Source organism: Myxocyprinus asiaticus, chromosome 29 (genome assembly GCF_019703515.2).
Source record: "Myxocyprinus asiaticus isolate MX2 ecotype Aquarium Trade chromosome 29, UBuf_Myxa_2, whole genome shotgun sequence".
In the NCBI taxonomy this organism is placed as follows: Eukaryota; Metazoa; Chordata; class Actinopteri; order Cypriniformes; family Catostomidae; genus Myxocyprinus; species Myxocyprinus asiaticus.
In genome coordinates this window covers 15,166,336-15,186,457 of record NC_059372.1, presented here as the reverse complement: position 1 = coordinate 15,186,457, position 20,122 = coordinate 15,166,336, and the positions used below count along the sequence as shown (strand labels likewise).

The following is a 20,122-nucleotide window of genomic DNA, read 5'->3' as shown; positions in this document are numbered from 1 at the left end:
CGTCAGAGGCCGTCGACCAATCATTTCGTTCAAACAGAAGCAGTGGGAAAATTTGTGTTCTGTGTTGGGGTGAGTACAGTTTAATGTTGTGTTTTAATCAACATATTTCACAAAATGAGCCGCAACCTTATTGTTGGGAATGTACAAATAAGATTGGAGGAATAAAAGTGGGTTCTCCGATTATTTTTTAAAGGCTATAAATCGCCCAAATACTGGAGTCCGAAGTCAACCCAAGTAGCGAAGTGGATTATTGTCAAAAACTTGAAGACTGTATTACATTGTTTTCTGTTTATTGTTATATGAATGTAGTGTTGAAGGTGTATATTATTAATAACGTAGTTTAATCCCCGTTTTAATATAAAGTTGTATTTTATTGTAGACCAGTAGTTGTCATGTCTATAAGCATGTGTGTGTTAGTGTTGTATATAAATTACAAGGTGCTTACTCAAAAATAGGAGGAAGTGTTTATGAGTTTTGAATATGGACTTACACTGGTGGCCAACAGATTTTGCTCTTATGGAAAGAAATTGGTACTTTTATTCACCAAAGTGGCATTCAACTGATCACAATGTATAGTCAGGACATTAATAACGTGAAAAATTACTATTACAATTTGAAATTTTTTTTCAGAACTTCTTAAACTACTTCAAAGAGTTCTCATCAAAAAATCCTCCACGTGCATCAATGACAGTTTTGCAGATCCTTGACATTCTAGCTGTCAGTTTGTCCAGATACTCTGGTGTCTTTTCACCCCACACTTCCTGTAGCACTTGCCATAGATGTGGCTGTCTTCTCGGGCACTTCTCACGCACCTTATAGTCTAGCTGTTCCCACAAAAGCTCAATGGGGTTAAGATCCATAACACTCTTTTCCAATTATCTGTTGTCCAATGTCTGTGTTTCTTTGCCCACTCTAACCTTTTCTTTTTGTTTTTCTGTTTCAAAAGTGGCTTTTTCTTTGCAATTCTTCCCATAAGGTCTGCACCCCTGAGTCCTATCTTTACTGTTGTACATGAAACTGGTGTTGAGCAGGTAGAATTCAATGAAGCTGTCAGCTGAGGACATGTGAGGCGTCTATTTCTCAAACTAGAGGCTCTGATGTACTTATCCTCTTGTTTAGTTGTACATCTGGGATTCCACATCTCTTTCTGTCCTTGTTAGAGCCAGTTGTCCTTTGTCTTTGAAGACTGTAGTGTACACCTTTGTATGAAATCTTCAGTTTTTTGGAAATTAAGCATTGTATAGCCTTCATTCCTCAAAACAGTGATTGACTGATGAGTTTCTAGAGAAAGCTGTTTCTTTTTTGCAATTTTTGACCTAATATTGACCTTAAGACATAACAGTCTGTTGCATACTGTGGCAACTCAAAAACAAACACAAAGACAATGTTAAGCTTCATTTAATGAACCAAATAGCTTTCAACTGTGTTTGATATAATGGCAAGTGATTTTCTAGTACCAAATTAGCAATTTAGCTTGATTACTCAAGGATAAGGTGTTGAATGATGGCTGCTGGAAATGGGCCTGTCTACATTTGATCAAAAATTACTTTTTTCAAATAGTGATGGTGCTGTTTTTTACATCAGTAATGTCCTGACTATACTTTGTGATCAGTTGAATGCCACTTTGGTGAATTAAAGTACCAATATCCTTCTGAAACAGCAAAATCTGTACATTATTCCAAACTTACCAGTGTATGTATTCGGATTTGTTTCTAATAATTTGTTTTCATGGTTAATAGATATCCACAAAAATGATGGACGCCTTGTCAGTAGTCACACAGCTGCGGGACTTGGCATCAGAACCACAGAATCGGGAGGCTATTGTTCAGGACCAGGGCTGCCTTCCAGGTCTAGTGCTGTTCCTAGACCACAAAGACTCCAAAGTGCTCTTTGCCACTCTCCAGGTACACTCCAGTTTCTACAACTGTCTTGTCAATGCACACAATTCGTAGAAATAAAAGTTAGATATATGGAATATTCAACCAACATTTTTCTAGAAGTATACTGACCCGTAAGCTTAAAGGAATAGTTCACCCAAAAACGATAATAAAGCGATTATAATATAAACGATTATAAAGCGTTTTTATCCATACAATGCAATTCAGTGGGGTCCAGTACTTTCAAGCTCCATAAATGTAATCCATACGACTCGAGTGGTTTAATTAATGTCTTCTGAAGCGATACGGTCAGTTTTGGGTGAGAAACAGACCAAAATGTAGCCCCTTTTTGCTATTAAGGGAGTAGTTCACCCAAAAACAATAATTCTCTCATCACTCACTCACCTTTATGCCATCTCATATGACTTTCTTTCTTCTGCAGAACACAAACAAGGATGTTTTGATGGAGATATAAGGTGTTTCTGTCCATACAATGCAAGTCAGTGGGGTCCAATACTTTCAAGCTCCATAAAAGTAATCCATACTCGAGTGGTTTAATTAATGTTTTCTGAAGCAATACAATCAGTTTTGCGTGAGAAACAGACCAAAATGTAGCTCCTTTTTGGCTGTTAAAGGAGTAGTTCACCCAAAAATGAAAATTCTCTCTAGTGATAGACTGATATATCGGCCAGACCGATTTATCAGCCGGTGGAGATAATCGCAAAAGGGCTAAATATCGGCCGATATCGGTCTATCACTAGAGAGAATTTTCATTTTTGGGTGAACTATTCCTTTAACCGTGTTCGCTTGGCTGATTAACGAGAGTGTCAACTTTCACTTGGGTCAGTTTTAAAATCTACCAATATATTTGTCAATGGATAGTCAACACTTTGTTTTCAATGTTTTTTCTTTTCAAGTTTATGCAAATTTTAGGAAATATTCCAAAAAATAAGTGTTTGTTTCACATAAGAAATGATGTATAAATCTGATTTGCTGCCTATAAATTGCATTATGTTTATCAGCCTTTGTACCGGCCATCCTGCTCTCAAGATATCAGCATTGGCCATTGAAAACCCCATAACGGTCAAACACAAATTCTCATTATTTACTCCCCATCATGTAATCCCAGATGTGTATGACTGGCTTTCTTCTGCAAAACACAAACAAAGATTTTTAGGAGAAAATCTCAGCTCTGTAGGTCCATTCAATGCAATTGAATGGTGACAAGATCTTTGAAGCTTCAAAAAGCACAAAGGCAGCATAAAAGTAATCCATAAAACTCTAGTGGTGTAATCAATATCTTTTAAAGCTATTTAATCAGTTTTGGGTGAAAACAGACCAAGATGTAACACATTCTTCTCTATAAATCTTGACATCCGTAGTCTCCTTAGCAATCATGATTTCAAGCTCAATTACTTTTCCTAGTGCCATCTAACAGTCTGCGCATGCATCAAGCACTAGGAAGTGTAATCAAGCTTGAAATCATGATCATGCCCAGAGACTGCAATGGCAAGATGTACAGTGAACAAGGAGAAACATTTTGGTCTGTTCTCACCCAAAACTGATTAGATCGCTTCAGAGGGCATGGATTTAACCACTGGAGTCTTACGGATTATTTGAATGCTCCCTTTATGTGCTTTTTGGAGCTTCGACATTTTGGTCACCATTCACTTGCATTGCATGGACCTACAGAGCTGAGAGATTCTTCTAAAAATTTTAATTTGTGTTCTGCAGAATAAAGAAAGTCATGAACATCTGGGATTGCATGAGGGTGAGTAAATGATGAGAGAATTTTTATTTTTGGGTGATTATTATTTTTATCTCTGAATCTGCAGTCTCCTTGGTGCATGCGCAGAGCATGTGTGTATGAATTACTTTTATGTCCTTTTTTTGAGCTTGAAAGTGTTGGACCACATTGACCTGCATTTTATGAATATAAACGCATCATAAAATCTTCATTTGTTTTCTGCAGAAGAAAGAAAGTCATAAGTTTAAGACGGCTTAAGGGTAAGAAAATGATGATGAGAGAATTATCAATTTTGGGTGAACTATTCCTTCAGATGTACTATGCCTCCTCAGACTCTGCGATACCTGGCTGAATCACCCCAAAATATCAACACCATGAAAAATGAGCTTGGCATGATGGTTAGCCTGGAGTCGCTGATGAAGAGGTGTGTGGCATTAGTGTGATGTTGCTCATTTGACAGACTCCTAATTGAACATTTAGTGTTCATATTTATGAAGAGTTTTTGAAAGCTAAAAGTCTTAATCTAAGAGCTTTTGTTCCCTTTTGTACTTGGTTTAACTGGACCAAATGTAGGTGATCCTAGATCTAACCTTTGCATTTCATTTTTATATATATCCCTTGAAGGAGTGCAATGACAACAGATATTACAGACCTTGCCAAAGAGGTGTATGATGTGTTGAGTGCTCAAACACCGAGACAGGCATGTCAGACTCCTGAGCAACAGAGGAGGACGAACAAACCCCAGTTCTTTATCAACAGCACCAACAAGAAAGCAAAATCGGTTACTCTGCACATACAAGGCTTAGATGGGGCAGTATGTACCCTGTGAAACTTTCATATATGCATTACTTTGCTCTTACCTGGATCCATCAATAATTTACTCTAAGTGGCCATTTATATATATATATATATATATATATATATATATATGCAGATAAATCACGTGGTGTTGTGTTGACAGGATCAGAGAGGTGTCTGTGAAGAGGCACTTTTGAAGGTGAAAGGTGTGATCAGCTTTACATTTCAGATGGCTATGAAGAGATGCACTGTTCGCATCCGTGCAGACCTGCCCACCGAGGTACATACAGCCTTTATATATATTCTTCTTTCTGTAAAGAGAGAGTCAAATTTAATAGGGCAAAAGCCTCATTCTTAAAGCGGTCATGAAGTGCTCTTTTATATATCATTTTATTGTCTTCCCTGAGATCCACTGATAATGTTAGCAAAGTTTTTTATTTTTTTTTTTTTTTTTACCAAAACAGTCATAATTTAGTAATTTATGATAATTTTCCACCCTGTCTCTGGCCCTCTGTCTGAAACGCTCGGTTTTGGCCTAACGCCTACTTAAAGGAAAAGTTCACCCAAAAATGAAAATTTGCTGATAATTTACTCACCCTCAGGCCATCCAAGATGTATCTGAGTTTCTTTCTTCATCAAAACAGAATTTAAGATTTTTAGGATTTCATTTCAGGCCTCCTCCTTTAAACAATGCAAGTGAATGTACTCCATTGTTTTGACGGTCCAAAATGCATATTTAGGGTGCATCAAAATAATCCACACGACTCCAGTCGACAAATAAAGTTCTTCTGAACCCAAACGATTGATTATTTTTAGAAACAAAACAATACTTATATATTTTTAACTACAAATGTTCGCTTCCATTCATCTCTGTGATGTGCGCTCATGAGAGAGATGATGTAAGCTCGCTGGTAAGGTCACACGTCACGTGGAGGAGGAGGCAGGAAGTGTATCATTGTTTACAAGAGAAACTTGCACAGACTACAGACCAAGCGCCGTTCTCAATCCAAAACAGTCCAAAACAATTTCAAACACGATGTCTGAGGATTTTGATTTTAGAAGAGAAGAGGAGATGGCATTTTTTGCCCAACCCTACCTATTTGAGCCTGAATACACTGATGAGGAACTGAGGGAGATGGAGGAGGCTGCAGCAGCAGCACAGTCACAAGTCTCGGGGAGGCAGAGATCTATGGAGACATGGTGGTGCACATGTAGTAGCCTGTGCTGCCATGATTGGACCATAGCAATCCCACCGTTGGAAACAATTAGCGAGGCAGCTGGTGAGAACACTCCTAGTCCTAGCTGCATTACCGAACAGATTGGTTTTCCACCATTACTGAGCCCCAGCGTTTTGGAGGTGTTTTTCAGTTTGCCACAAATAAACTGGAAGCGCCGTCTGAGGCCAGAAGGAGCCAATGGCACCCTATCAGTAGAGTAAGTATCATGTTTTGTTTGTTACTATAGCTACTATATAGAAATATATAGGCTATATGACAAAGATTTCACACATACCTGAGTTCGCTGGAAAAACAGCACGGGCACAGCCGATGAATTCAGATATCGACCCTCTGAAATTCTCAGGGGTAAAATGTTCACTGCACACCCTCCAATATTTGAGAGAATGTAGGGGTTTACTGATATCCAGGTTCAGCGCGATAAGCCAGAGCTTCAATCGCTCATGATCATGTATAGGCAATCGATGAAAAGTTTATATTTTTCCCAGTGTGCATTTACTTTGGGGTTTTTTGAAGGTTGTAGTGTCCAGGATACACACACCAAATGACCATTTTGAACAATACACTTAATCAATACACAAATACAAATCTACAGCAAAGACAATTAAATTTTGTACAGCGCTACTTCTCTTGTAAACAATGACGTGCTTCCTGCCTCCTCCTCCACGTGACGCGTGACCATACCAACAAGCTTATGTCATCCCTCTCATGAGCGCGCCTCACAGGGATGTAACGAAGCGAACATTTGTAGTTAAAAAGTATATAAGTATTGTTTTGTTTCTAAAAATAATCAATCTTTTGGGTTCAGAAGAACTTTATTTGTCGACTGGAGTCGTGTGGATTATTTTGATGCACCCTAAATATGCATTTTGGACCGTCAAAAAATGGAGTACATTCACTTGCATTGTTTAGAGGAGGAGGCCTGAAATGAAATCCTAAAAATCTTAAATTCTGTTTTGATGAAGAAAGAAACTCAGATACATCTTGGATGGCCTGAGGGTGAGTAAATTATCAGCAAATTTTCATTTTTGGGTGAACTATTCCTTAAAAACATAATCGTGCAGCCTCTCAAATACAGCCATATTTGAAACTCAATCTGAAGAGAATGAACAAGCCCCTCAACATTATAAAACATAAATTTCAGGGTTTACACATAACGCACATCCAACACATTGTATCTGAATTGATTACAATGTGTTGGATTCATCTCAAGCACATCTCAAGCACAACTGTTAACACTTTTTATTTTATTTTATTTATTTTTTTACGTTTACTTACATTTTTGATCATGTTTTTAACTGCCCCAATCTTCAAAAACAGTTCCTTTGCAAAGCTTGAATCATATTATGACTGGTTCACAAGTAATAAAACTGAACATACATAGTCCAAAGCACGGTGAATAGATGCACACACATTCAGTATCACATCGCTGGAAACGCATAAAAACGGTCACAGATGTCCATCTAGTGCAAGTTTTCTCAACAATTAAAAAGAGCGCAGATGAGCGAAACAAAAGCGTCCAGAACACATTTGTGTTCAGAACAGCAAGACCTAGCTGATGAAACCGAATGAGCATGTCGAGTGAGCATGCACGTCTAGTGCATGTTTATATACAAAAATAATTTAAAATAGTCCAGATAGGTCCCCTTTGGTGTTCAGGAATAGTAAAGCCACACTAGGGCTGTGTGTCCTGCGCGCTCTCTCTCTCTCTCTCTCTCTCTCTCTCTCTCTCCGTCTCTGTGTTTACGAACTGAAGCACCAGAGGGCGGGGCCAATGATGCAGTGATGTATAGTAGGCGTTGATGTGTTTTTGCTGTAGAGGCGGTCATGAATTAATGGGCCCCCAAATGATGTAGGGAAGTAGAGAACGAGCCGTTTTTGCAGGTTGGTTTCAATAAATGCTTTTATTGCATTGGGGATTAAGTTTTGAGTTCTGAAATGTATAGTATGATTTTAATAGTAGAATGACTTCTTATATGTCATAATATCAAGGAAAATTTGATTCCTCATGACATGACCCCTTTAATACATGGATGAAAAATGACTAAACATCTCTATCTCTTATGCAGAGTCTGGCCACTGCCATTGCTGCCACCAAAGTGCTCTCAGTCCAGCAGGTAGTGAAAAATGAAAGTGGAGAGGAGGTGGGTTTGGTTGTTGCTCTTGGTTTTAAGCATGTATAGAAAAGTGTCTCGGTGAGAATGATAATCTCTGATTCTATGTTTATATAGTTGTTTATCAGACTATAAATACAAACAAGAAACAAATTATGTTTACATGTGTACGCTTTGATATTTATGATATTTTAGGTGTAATTTAAATCCATAAAACGTGTTGTCATCAATTATTTACGGGTCTTATCTGTACTATGGTTCAGGTTTTCATCCCACTGCACACCTCTGGCGCAAAGGTAGAAGAGAATTCATACCTGCCGGATTACCTGCCAGAGGATGAGAGTCCTGAGAAAGAGCTGGACCGCGCCGTGTCCCGTACCGGTGCCAAACAGGACACTAGTGGAAGCTGGCTGAACACAGCAGCCAGTTTCCTTACTAAAACCTTCTACTGGTAAAGCTTGTCATAATGATGACAGCAGGCCCTTCCTGCTTTGTCCTCAACCACTGTTCAACAAGGTAGATTGGCCTAAAAGAGCAACTTGGATCATTATCAGAGCTCAAATCTCTAAGGAAATTCAAGGGACTTGCTACAGAAGAGGTCATTAAGTTCAGTTGATTATAACCTTTCACACAAAATATGCTTCCACATGACACATGAGATCACAGCTGCATTACAGCTGTCTGAAAGCTGTTCATTTTGAGCCCATGTTGTAATTTTTTTTTTTACTGTCACCAAAACAGGACTTTCCTTTCCTCCCTCTCTAAGGGATTAGAAATGTTCCTTTCTGTTTCTGTGTTGTCAAGTTTTGTCTGTTTCTTTCCACCTGATTTGTTGCAAATGTTGACGTTTTGATGTGTTTATAGGTGGAAAGTTTAGCTCTTGAGTCTTCTCAAGAAGATGGAAACAATTGAAGAAGAACAAATGCATATTTAATGCTAATTTTGGGATAAAATAAAGGTTAGGAAGGAAAAGGCTATATTGGTTATTCTCTCTAAAAAAATTGTTTTATTTTTTTTTAAAAATCTAAATACCTGATTTTAGTTTTAAGATACAATATGGAGAAAATTACTTGCATATATATATATATATATATCTTTTTTTTTTTTTTTTTTTTTGCCCATACCAAATAATTTTGTATTTAGTTATAATTAATCAATGTACAGTCTTTAATTTAGTTATAATATAAGGTTTATTGATACAAGTGGACAGTATGTAGCTTGAGAGGCTTTACAGGATAAAAGTTGGAAACTAAATGACATATTTTAGTTAAACTGCAGACATGAAAGCATCATGCAACTAAATTTTACAGTAAGTATTTATGTAACATACATTAAACTTTTTCATTCAAAAAGCAGGTTGAGAAACGTATGGAAACATGTTGAGGTATCATTTTGTTTAGTCATTACTAACACTGAGAAAATGTTCAATATGTTTACAAATGCAACAGCAGAAAGTGAAGTGTGTTGGGAGTTTAGCAAATTTATCACGTTTTCTCCTTGCAGTTCCTGAAATTGCCACTAATGTCACAGATTAGCTCTCAAAATCAAAATCGATGCATGAAGACCTACACTGCCATTCAAAAGTTTGGACACATCTACTTATTATCTACTTATTTAATAAGTAATTAAAACTATGAAATAACACAAATGGAAGTATGAGAATTCTATAGTGACCAAAAACATTAAACACTTTGGGTTCTTCAAAGTACCCAACCTTTGCCTAGATTACAGCTCTAAACTCTAGATATTCAACCAACTGCATGAGATATCCTGGAATGCTTTTAAAACCATATTGTGCCCAAATCTTGACTGGTAGTGTATTTCATTTCCATGTAGTAATGCAACTATTACATTAACAGTACAGTCTAAAAGATAAAGCTTTTACATTTCAAACTGAGAGCATGAATTTGTATGACTATGAATATGTCATGGCAGAATATACATGTATAATAAATATATGAAAATATATGTTTAGAATATAGGTATCTAATAAATATAGGAAAAGCAATAACAATAAATAATTACAAAAAATAATAACTTCAAATAAAACTGTCTTTAAAAATCATAAATCCAAATATGTCATTTAAATGACCAACAAAAAAAAAGCAGTCTCTGACATCAATGAGTGGTTGGGTATGTCAGCAATCTGCTACACTTTCAAATGTAGATGGACATCATGAATATTGAATATTATGCCGTGGTATCCACAGATCTGTTATTCAATACAAACTGAAGAGACAAAGAAAAGATGTATTAACAAAAACATCACCTTTGAAGATAGAAAAATGCAAATACGGAGTTTGAGTATTTTGTAAGACGCACTCTATAAGGCCAATTAAATTCAGTTCAGTTCAGTACTCATTTTTATTTGCTACAAACACCAAACCAGGTGTGTCTACTTACTTAATTTTCTCTAGTTTACAATGTGGATTGTCCAGTAGGACAGATAGTGGTCTCACGGCTGAGTCTGTCAGATTGTTTTCACTTAGGTCCATCTCTCTTAAAAGTGAGTGATTAGACGACAGTGCTGAGGCTAAAATTGTGCAACCTTCCCCTGTGACACCACAATTAGACAGCCTATAGAGAACAAATATTAGTTACATTCAGTATTAGCTTATGTCTGAACATAGATACATTTACCAAACCCCTTCTATTTTTCAGCAAAGGTGTAAAATGCCATTTTAAAGTAGCAGAATTAGCTGAACGGAAAATCACAATAAACAGTGAAACTGTTTAGTACTTTGCTGACTTCATGTCTGTGAACCTTGAACATTTTAGAGATATTACCTCAAAGTTTCCAACTGACAGTGTGGATTTACCAATCCAGCACAAAGTATTTTCACTCCCAGATCTTGCAGGTTATTTACCCCCAGGTCCAGTTCTCTAAGACTTGAGGATTTTTCTCCAAATATTGAAGCCAGTGAATCACAACAGTCCATAGTTAAGGCACACTGACTCAAACTAGTAAAGAAACATGATGTTTATATGAAAGCATGTACATTTCATGAACATAGAGTATCTGATATATTAGAACATATTATTTAAAATATTTTTTTACAGAACCTACTCCAGTTTCATGATCTTGCTGCTGTGGTTCCTCAGCACTGGAGAGAGGAGCTTCAACCCTGTGTCTGCGAGGTCATTTTTACTCAGGTCGAGCTCTTTCAGATTAGAGGTGTTTGAGTTTAAAGCAGCTGCGAGGACAGCACAGCCTTTCTTTGTGATGCCACTGTCCCCTAAACTATTGTGAGAGAAAAACGAAGGAGGTCTTTGTCAAGTGTTGAAAGTTTTTAAAAATACTCGAGGTTTTAATGGTATCATAGAATTTTTTTTACCCCCTGAAGTCCACTTGTAATGTTAGCAAAGTTTTTATTTCTGCCCAAATCAGTCATAATTTAGTTTGCATAATTTTCCACCTTTTCTCTGACTTAGTCGGGCCATTTTTATGTTGCTAAGATATGGAGGACCAAAGCTGCCTAAATTAAAAATGAATGAAAATAAATTAATATATTTCCAAAGAAATGTTTACAAAACATTTAATCAAAAAGTGTACAAAGGAATACATTTTCAAATATGACAAATGAGTATTTATACTTTTATTTCCTTATGTATTATATTTATTTATTTGTGCATTTTATACATTTATTGTATTTATTTTCATATTTATTGAAACGTTTGTATTTCAATATTTATTTATTTCCACATTTTACTTATTTTTACATATACACATTATTTCTACATTTCTTTGTATGTTAATGAGGGAGGCATCTCTTTCTACTTCAAGGATAGGCATAGTCAGGGCGTGCTGAGTGACTCCAGCCAGGTCTCCTAAGCAACGAAATTGGCCCGGTTGCTAGGGAGGGTAGAGTCACATGGGGTAACCTCTTCGTGGTCGCTATAATGTGGTTTGTTCTCGGTGGGGCGCGTGGTGAATTGAGCTTGGTTGCCGCGGTGGATGGCGTGAAGCCTCCACACGCGCTATGTCTCCGTGGCAACGCGCTCAACAAGCCACGTGATAAGATGCGCGGGTTGATTGTCTCAGACATGGAGGCAACTGGGATTCGTCCTCCGCCACCCGGACTGAGGCGAATCACTATGCGACCACGAGGACTTAGAGCGCATCGGGAATTGGGCATTCCAAATTGGGAGAAAAAGGGGAAAAATCCCCCCAAAAAAAAAACAAAAAAAAAGAATAGGCATAGTCGAACAAAGTCTTGTGAAGCTTTGAGGCTTTCTTTCGGGATGTGCAAAAACTTTACCAAAGCACTGCATTTATTTTTAATTTAAGGCAACATTGGGCCTCCATATTAAGACTTCTGCTTCTGTATAAATGCCCTCTTTACATGTTAAATAAGAAAATTCACTTTGCTCTGCTCACACGCAGGTTGCAGAGTTTTTATTTGTATTCAAATCTGAAGAAGAACTTTTAAGATCATACTGTAACTGATTTTAGAGTTTTGTATCCAACAGCAAAGCATTTAAAATTAAAAGTCTATAATGACATCAAAGTTCCAATTCTTCTACTCACCGTAGGGTCTCTAGCCTACAGCTGGAATTCTCAACCACTTCAGAGAGTCTTGTTACACCAGCGTCTTTTATGTGGTTCTGTCTCAGGTCCAACTCTCTCAGTGGATCAGGATTTGAAACCAGAGCAGAGGCCAAATCGGCCACACCTACCTCTGTGATCTCACACAATGCCAATCTGAAAAGACAGGATATGTCACAATATATAAGACCATGTGTTTCTGTTCAGGATCTAAATGGAGGTTTGAAACTCTTACCTCAAAATCGATATTTTGCAATGTTGGCTTCCGAGCCCATTTGAGAGCATTTTTACGCCTTTGTCATGTATTGCATTACCGCTCAGGTCTAGAGCCTTCAGAGTAGAGAAGCTGGATCTCAGGGCTGAAGCCAAAGCCTCACAGGATTTATCAGTGAGCAAACCATAACTCAGCCTGAGGGTAGAAAAGTACCAGACAAAACCCATGTGGTAAAATGGAACATTTACAGACAACTATGACTATATATTTTATGAATGGCAAAATTCTACCAAAACAAATAGCAAACATATACCAAAGGGTTTCAAGCTTGGAGAGTGGATGCTCTAAAACAGCTGAAAGCTTCTCCACACCATTATCTCCTGGATTATTCCAGTGCAGGTCAAGCTCTCTCAAGTGAGATGGGTTGGACTGCAGAGCTGAGGCAATTGCAAAGCTGCCTGCAGGTGTGACTCTGCAGTCCTTGAGTCTATGTATAATGAAATAATATATTATCATGAAAATAAAACAAATTCTACATTTGGTATTTTTGTTCCATTTTTACTGACTGCCTTAAGTTTGGTAAATTTGCCTTGCCTCAAGTGAGTCATGGTGGCTTGCAGAATTCTATCCATGGCACTACCTACCTCAATATCTCAAGCGTACATTGCTGATTCCTCAGGTAATTGGCCAAGATCCTAATTCCTGATTCTCGCAGACTGTTTTCACTTAGGTCTAATACCCTGAGGTTTGGAAGGTTTGGAAGAAGTTCTGATTCCAGAACAGAGCAGCCCTGCGTTGTGATTCTGCAGTACGAGAGCCTGAGGGAAGGGTAACATATGCATCACTAAACTTTTACAAGTGCTAATGTATTAGTGCTGTAATTGTGGCAATAAAGCCAAACTAACAGTTTGAATTGATTGTGCTGAGGAAATTACAACCAATTTTAAATCTAATAGGTTAAAACTTTACAACCAGAAAACTTATTTCTAGTCTTGAATATATTGGATGTTTTATGTATGCTCTTCAAATGTAGTTGTATATAACAGGTATGGTAAACGTATAGATTTCATATATTAATTATGATAATTGGGGAAATATTATATATTTATAATATACATTTAAATGTGATATGAAGACCAGAAGGTAAACCTTAAAAGACAGCATTGTTGTCCAACCTGTATGCTTTATCAAAGTGAACTAAAAGAGTGAGCAAGAGCTTTACCTCAGTTCCTCTAATTTACACTGTGAATTTTTCATTCCAGCTGACAGTAGCTCTAATCCTTTGTCCCCAATGGAGTTACTGCACAGATCTATCACTCGTACATTTGAAGAGTTGTAACTGACAGTGGAGGCAAGAGCTCTACAACATCTCATAGAGAGTCCACAATTATCCAATCTGGAATAAAATGGTAACACTTCACAATAAGGATGTACAGTATGGTTTACCATTAGTTTACACAGTATTTAACATAAATTAACAGTGATCAACACCTTTACAGCATTTATTATCTTGGTTAAAGGAATGTTCTTGGTTCATTACAAGTTAAGCTCAATCCACAACATTTGTGGCATAATGTTGATTACCACGATAAAAGTTTTGACTCATCCCTCGTTTATTTATTTTTCTAGAAAAAAAAGAAGCAAAAATGGTAGTTACAATAAGGCGCTTGCAATATAAGTGAATGTGGCCAGTCCAATAACGTTAAAATATACACTTTCAAGAAGTATACATTCTACATGTTAACATGATTTTACTGTGATAAACTACCAAATCAGGGTAAAGTTACATCCAATATTGCAACTTCGTTGCCATGACGCAACGCTGGTAACCCCTGTAATGTTGTTTACATTTTGTGGCTATACCTTTGAAAGAGTTTTTTTTTTTATATTTATGAACTGGCCCCATTCACTTCCATTGTAAGTGCCATACTGTAACCATGATTTTTGCTTTAAACGAGGGACAAGTTAAAATTATTTTCTGTGGTAATCAACATTGTGCTACAAATGCTTTCAATTTAGCTTGACTTGTGCTGAACCTGGAATATTCCTTTAATGTTAATTTCTGCATATTCTAATACATTTTTAACATTAAAAGCATTAACATGAACTAACAATGATTATCAAGACTAATAGATGTTGTAAAAAATTATTGTTCAGTGTTAGTTCAGGATACCTAATGCATTAACTAATGGTAACGAATAGAACCATATTGTAAAGTGTTACCATTAAAACAAGGTTATAAAGATTGCACTATAATGGGCAAGAACACAGCCTACAATATGTATGACCTTGCTTAAGCTGTTAGTATAACTACCCTTACAATGTACAGTATAAACAAAAGTGGAAAGAACCAAAATGAGCTGAAAAACAGTTAACTTTTGAATAAAACTCACAGAACAGACTCTGAAACTTTCACCACTGGCAGCAGTCTGGTAAGGCCTTCATCTGATCTAATGTACTTCTTTAGGTCAAACACATCCAGCTTCTCCTCTGATGTCAATAATACAAAGACTAGGGCAGACCATTGGGCAGGGCTGAGTTTAGAAAAATGTCCTGAATTCAGGAAGCGTTGGACCTCTTTAACCAAAGATAGTTCGTTCAGTTCATTGAGACAGTAGAACAGATTGATGGACTTTTCTGGCAAGGCAGTCTCCTCGATCATCTTCTTGATATATTCAACTGTTTCCTCTATGCTCTGAGAGGCTCTGCTACCAGCTTGAGGTAGTAAGCCTTGTAGAAGCCTCTGATTGGACTCCAACGAAACACCCAGAAGGAAACGGAGGAAAAGGTCCAGGTGTCCATTCTCGCTCTGTAGGGCTTTGTCAATGGCACTCTTGTGCAATTCAAACAAGGTGGTCTCATTAAGGTCTGTTGTGTCATGTTGTTCCTGATCAAGAACGTTGCAGTGGTTGATCTTAAACATGAAGTATACATACATGGCTGCCAAAAACTCCTGAATGCTTAGATGGACGAAGCAATAGACTTTGTTCTGGGTTAGTGCAGACTCCTCTCTAAATATCTGTGAGCACACTCCAGAGTACACTACTGCTTCCTGTACATCAATGTCACAAGCCATTAGATCTTCCTCGTAGAATATCAGATTGCCCTTTTTCAGCTGTTGGAAGGCGAGTTTACCTAGCTTCAAAATCATATCTTCATCCATTAGACCTGGCTTGTAATCTTTAGAGTATCTCATATTTTTAGCTCTGGTTTGGTTGAGAAGGAAGTGTGTGTACATTTGAGTGAGCGTCTTGGGTATTTCTCCATCCTCTGCTTCATTGAACATTCTCTCCAGCACAGTAACTGAGAGCCAACAGAAAACTGGTATGTGGCACATTATGTACAGACTTCTTGATGACTTCAAATGTGTGATGATTTGGCCAGAGAGGCGTTTATCATTAATTCTCTTGTTAAGGTACTCCTCCTTCTGAGGGTCATTAAACCCTCGAACTTCAGTCACCAGGTCAATATATTCACGAGGGATCTGACTGGCTGCTGCTGGTCGAGATGTTATCCAGAGGAGAGCACCAGGAAGCAGGGTCTTATTGATGAGATTTGTCAGAAGAACGTCAATAGAGGCCGGCACGGTCGGGTTGCACAGTTTTTCATTATTCTGGAAATCCAGAGGGAAGCGGCATTCATCCAGACCATCAAAGATAAAGAGAACATTATGATGGACATCTTTAAAGACTGCTTCCATTTTAAAGTGCTGCAGAAGTTCGACCAAGCTGAACCGTCTCCCTTTCATCAGGTTCAACTCTCGAAACGGAAGTGGGTGAACAGACTCAATGTATTGATTAGTTTTTCCCTCAGCCCAGTCCAGTATGAATTTCTGCACTGAGACCGTTTTCCCAATGCCAGCGACTCCCTTTGTTAGCACACATTTGATGGGTTTGTTGTTATCAGGTAAGTGTTTAAAAATGTCATTGCATTTAACTGGGATGTCGACTGTGGTTTGTCTCTTCAATAAAGTCTCGATCTGTCTCACCTCATGCTCTTTGTTGATATTCTCACTTTCCCCCTCAGTGATGTAAAGCTCTGTGTACATGTCGTTCAGTAATGTGGGATATGTATGACTGGACAAGCCATTGTGAAAGCATTGATATTTTGCTTTCAGTCTTGATTTGTACTCCTGTTGACACTCCATGGCTGAATTGGAATGGACTGCTGCGTCAAGTATGTTGTTCTTGTGATATCTTTAAAGAGACATGTTTAATGACTAAACTCTCATGCAGAGAACAGCAAATTCATCAACACCAATGGAAATGACATGATGTTTTAATAAGCTCTGTGTGAGTTTCTTACCGTTCATCAGTGCCAAAGTCTTCAAAGTTGAAAGAAATTGGATCAGTCAGTGATGCTTCACTTTCATTTGACAGATAATTTGGCTTGATCTGCTTGCCAAACCTTACAAATGTATGAGGATATTTAGAAATTGCACAACATGTGAACATATCCACTGAATCCAGGCTGAATCAAATACTGTGGTAATACTGTGGTTTTTTCTTGATGGGTTCATGTTATTAAAATTGTTTGGGATGCTCAGATTAAGCTGGTCTTGATTTTACCTTGATACAGTAGAGGGAAGATCCTTTTTAAAATCAATTGGTTCCAACATAGAACTGGCACTTTTTAAAAGAAACATGGCTGTGTTGATTTAGTGATTTCAGCCTTGAATGACAGAGAAGCCTTTTTAGAAATATGTTATGACAATAAACAAATGTCATGTGGAGGACACATGCACATAAACACACTTTACGTACCGTGGAGTGCTTAAACCCAGACGATTAATTATAAATGTAAGCACAACCATCCACATATTTCTGTTAAACTTGATGCCCTTGGAGAGTTCAGCAGCTTAGACCTGCATACATTAAAAATATGATGATATGTAATCAACTAGAATCTACAGAACAGTACCATGGGCTTAAACATTTACTGTTAACCTCACTGGTGCTATATACAGTAAAACAAAACCAAAAAAATTCATTTGCAGGCATTTACTATTGCTTGTCATAACTGTCAACAACTGGTCCAGGACAGACCAGGAGCAGGAAAGACAAGTTTTCACAGACTAACCAATACAGATAATGTCTGAACATACTGTAAGAAGAGATGCCAAAATAATTGCTTAAAGGAGTTAGGTAATCAGTTATGACATTCTGGGGGAATTTTGCTTAGTTTAATGGTGCCCTTTAAAGAGCCCAATAAATAAAAATTGGGTTTTTTTGGCATTTAGTCTGTCTGTGAGCTTTGAGACTATCTATGTCTTAGTGTACTCCTTAAAAGGATAGTTCACCCTGAATGAGAAATCTCTCATCATTTACTCATCCTCATGCCATCCCAGATTTGTATGACTTTCTTTTTTCTGCTGAACATAAACAAGATTTTCTAAAAAGATTTTTAGAATAAAATTTCAGCTCAGTTGGTCCTTGCAATGCAAGTGAATGGTGACCATACCTTTGAAGCTCCAAAAATCACACAAAGGCCACATAAAAGTAATCCATAAGACTCAGATACATCCATGTCTTCAGAAGTGATATGATAGGTGTGGGCGAGAAACAGACCAATAATTAAGTGCTTTTATACTATAAATCTCTACTTTCATTTTCAAAATAAAAGAATGTGAAAGTGAAAGTAGAGATTTATAGTTTAAAAAAAGGACTTTTATATTGAGCTGTTTCTCACTGACACTATATCGATTCTGAAGACATTGATTTAACCACTGTAATCTTATGGGTTACTTTTATGCTGCCTTTATGTGATTTTTGGAGCTTCAAAGTTCTGGTCACCAGTCACTTGTATTGTAAGGACCAACAGAGCTGAGATATGCTTCTAAAAATACTAATTTGTGTTCTGCAGAAGAAAGAAAGTGAGTAAATGATGATAATATTTTCATTTTCAACCATCCCTTTAAAGCTGGCAAGAATTACTTTTAACAGATATAAGCATTTATAATTCTTCCAAGTGCAGGGCTTTATTTAGTTCCAGAGCAAGATAATACAGAGAACATGCCATTCAAGACACTTAATCACAAGACAATTAAATAATGTCATACCCATGTCAGCAGACCTGTATGGAGACCGGATTTCAGAGGGATTTCTCTTTTTCTATTAATGGTGTGTAATGTCAACAATTATGTTGCAGTTTATAAAATTGAGCAATAGAATGAGGAACTGGTCGGTTAGGGTGTGGAAGTTAGATACTTTCTTGCATCCACTAGTGTTTTTTTGTTTGTTTGGTTTTTTTTTTGTTTGTTTTTTAAAAAAGGAAGGAAAATGAGGTTTTAAGAAAGGATTAAATTTGACCTGAAGTCACAAAACTGCCTTTTGTTGGAACAGGCATCTGGGAGGCTGTGCATGTTCTGAAATAAGTCTTATCAAAAATGTTATAAGCATTTAAATATGTTAATGAGCAGATAAATAGGACTATAACTATGTACACTCATTTAATTGTATGATTTTGATGTCATGTGATTTTAAGGCCAACACATGGAGAGAAAAAAAATCACCAGTCCTAACAAAAGCAGTATTGCATCATACATACGTCTTGAACTGCTGATAGCATGACAGTAACAAGCATTAGGCTACTAAGGAAGGTGCTACAGTGACTCTTTCTAAAATTGCCCTCATGCCAGTAACAGTAAACAAAGTTTGTTATTAAAGTAATAAACACACCCAGTTCAAAATAAAGCATTTGAAATTGTAATTGTCAAATGTGATGTTACTGTCAATCTTAAGCATTTTCAACAGCCTTTTTTTTTTTTTTTTTAAACTGCACAAACTAATTTAAAAACTTTTGGCCTTCAATATGCAACTATGCATTATAAGAAATATACCACCCCTTTCTTTCCCTTTTTCTCACTACATTGATACTGGTCATATTAATCAAGGTTTTGTTTTGGGACTGATTAAAAGAGATTAAGTAACACTTACAGTTAGTTAGTTAATGCATTATGTGCAATGAACAATATACTATTAAAGCTTTTATTAATCTTGGTTAATGTTAATTTATAAAAATATAACTGTTAGTTGTAAGTTCAAAAATAATGCATTAACTAATAATGCAACTAATTAAACTTTTAGTTTAAAGAAATTAACATTAACCAATATTAATAAATTCTTTAAATGTATTGTACATTGTAAGTTCATGTTAACTAATGTAGTTAACTAAAGTAAAAAAGGAACCTAATTGTAAAATGTTACCAGAAATTAATGACAATATGGAGAGAATGAATGAAAGATAAACAGAACACAACACAACCCTGTTAGAGAGACTTTCTACAAAACACAGTCAACTATTTAGAAACAAGCTTTAAAATGAAAATGAATGTAGTCAAATATTATAATTAGCTGTCTAGCTGTTACTACAGCTAAAGTAGCCTAAGTCAACCAATGCGCACTAAAAAGAATACACAGATTGTGAATGTGAAGAATACAGTATAAAAGTGTACAATTATACCTCATCATATAATCATTTTAAAATGCCAGCCCTTATGCCAGTTATTCAAGAAACTATAACAACTTACGAACAAGTCGAGTATACTTCCAAATCAGGAACTCATTCTAGTTTCGCTTCAATGACATCGCCC

At 36.8% G+C, this 20,122-nt stretch overlaps 2 protein-coding genes across 10 annotated transcripts in view; one reads left to right on the top strand and one right to left on the bottom strand.

The window, feature by feature from the left end:
• LOC127419700 (armadillo repeat-containing protein 1-like) overlaps window positions 1-9,954 on the top strand; it is a 118,724-nt gene extending 108,770 nt beyond the window's left edge. Inside the window, exons 1-7 of one of the 3 annotated variants that reach the window (XM_051661328.1) lie at window positions 32-69; window positions 1,740-1,904; window positions 3,957-4,048; window positions 4,249-4,438; window positions 4,586-4,702; window positions 7,727-7,801; window positions 8,035-9,954. In XM_051661328.1, the coding sequence (XP_051517288.1) occupies window positions 1,752-1,904; window positions 3,957-4,048; window positions 4,249-4,438; window positions 4,586-4,702; window positions 7,727-7,801; window positions 8,035-8,226 (819 nt within the window). In that variant the 5' untranslated portion in view covers window positions 32-69; window positions 1,740-1,751 and the 3' untranslated portion in view covers window positions 8,227-9,954. Of the gene's footprint in view, window positions 1-31; window positions 70-113; window positions 168-1,739; window positions 1,905-3,956; window positions 4,049-4,248; window positions 4,439-4,585; window positions 4,703-7,726; window positions 7,802-8,034 lie in introns of those variants that run through there. The other 2 variants (XM_051661329.1, XM_051661330.1) reach the window with 2 other exon arrangements.
• Window positions 8,943-20,122, bottom strand: LOC127419697 (NACHT, LRR and PYD domains-containing protein 12-like). Of its 7 annotated transcripts, XM_051661316.1 has the most exons (14): window positions 20,060-20,122; window positions 17,295-17,395; window positions 17,100-17,202; window positions 16,837-16,938; window positions 14,925-16,727; window positions 13,754-13,927; window positions 13,176-13,349; window positions 12,845-13,018; window positions 12,553-12,726; window positions 12,300-12,473; window positions 10,839-11,012; window positions 10,559-10,732; window positions 10,175-10,348; window positions 8,943-10,000 (listed from the first exon to the last, which is right to left on the bottom strand). In XM_051661316.1, exons 3-14 carry the CDS (start codon window positions 17,174-17,176, stop codon window positions 9,991-9,993), a joined length of 3,384 nt encoding a protein of 1,127 aa, XP_051517276.1. In that variant the 5' UTR covers window positions 17,177-17,202; window positions 17,295-17,395; window positions 20,060-20,122; the 3' UTR covers window positions 8,943-9,990. The 7 variants fall into 7 exon arrangements, 6 of the variants coding, with proteins under 6 accessions (XP_051517276.1, XP_051517278.1, XP_051517281.1 ...); XM_051661318.1 differs by having other exon boundaries at window positions 17,100-17,395; XM_051661321.1 differs by lacking the exon at window positions 17,100-17,202 and having other exon boundaries at window positions 16,837-17,099.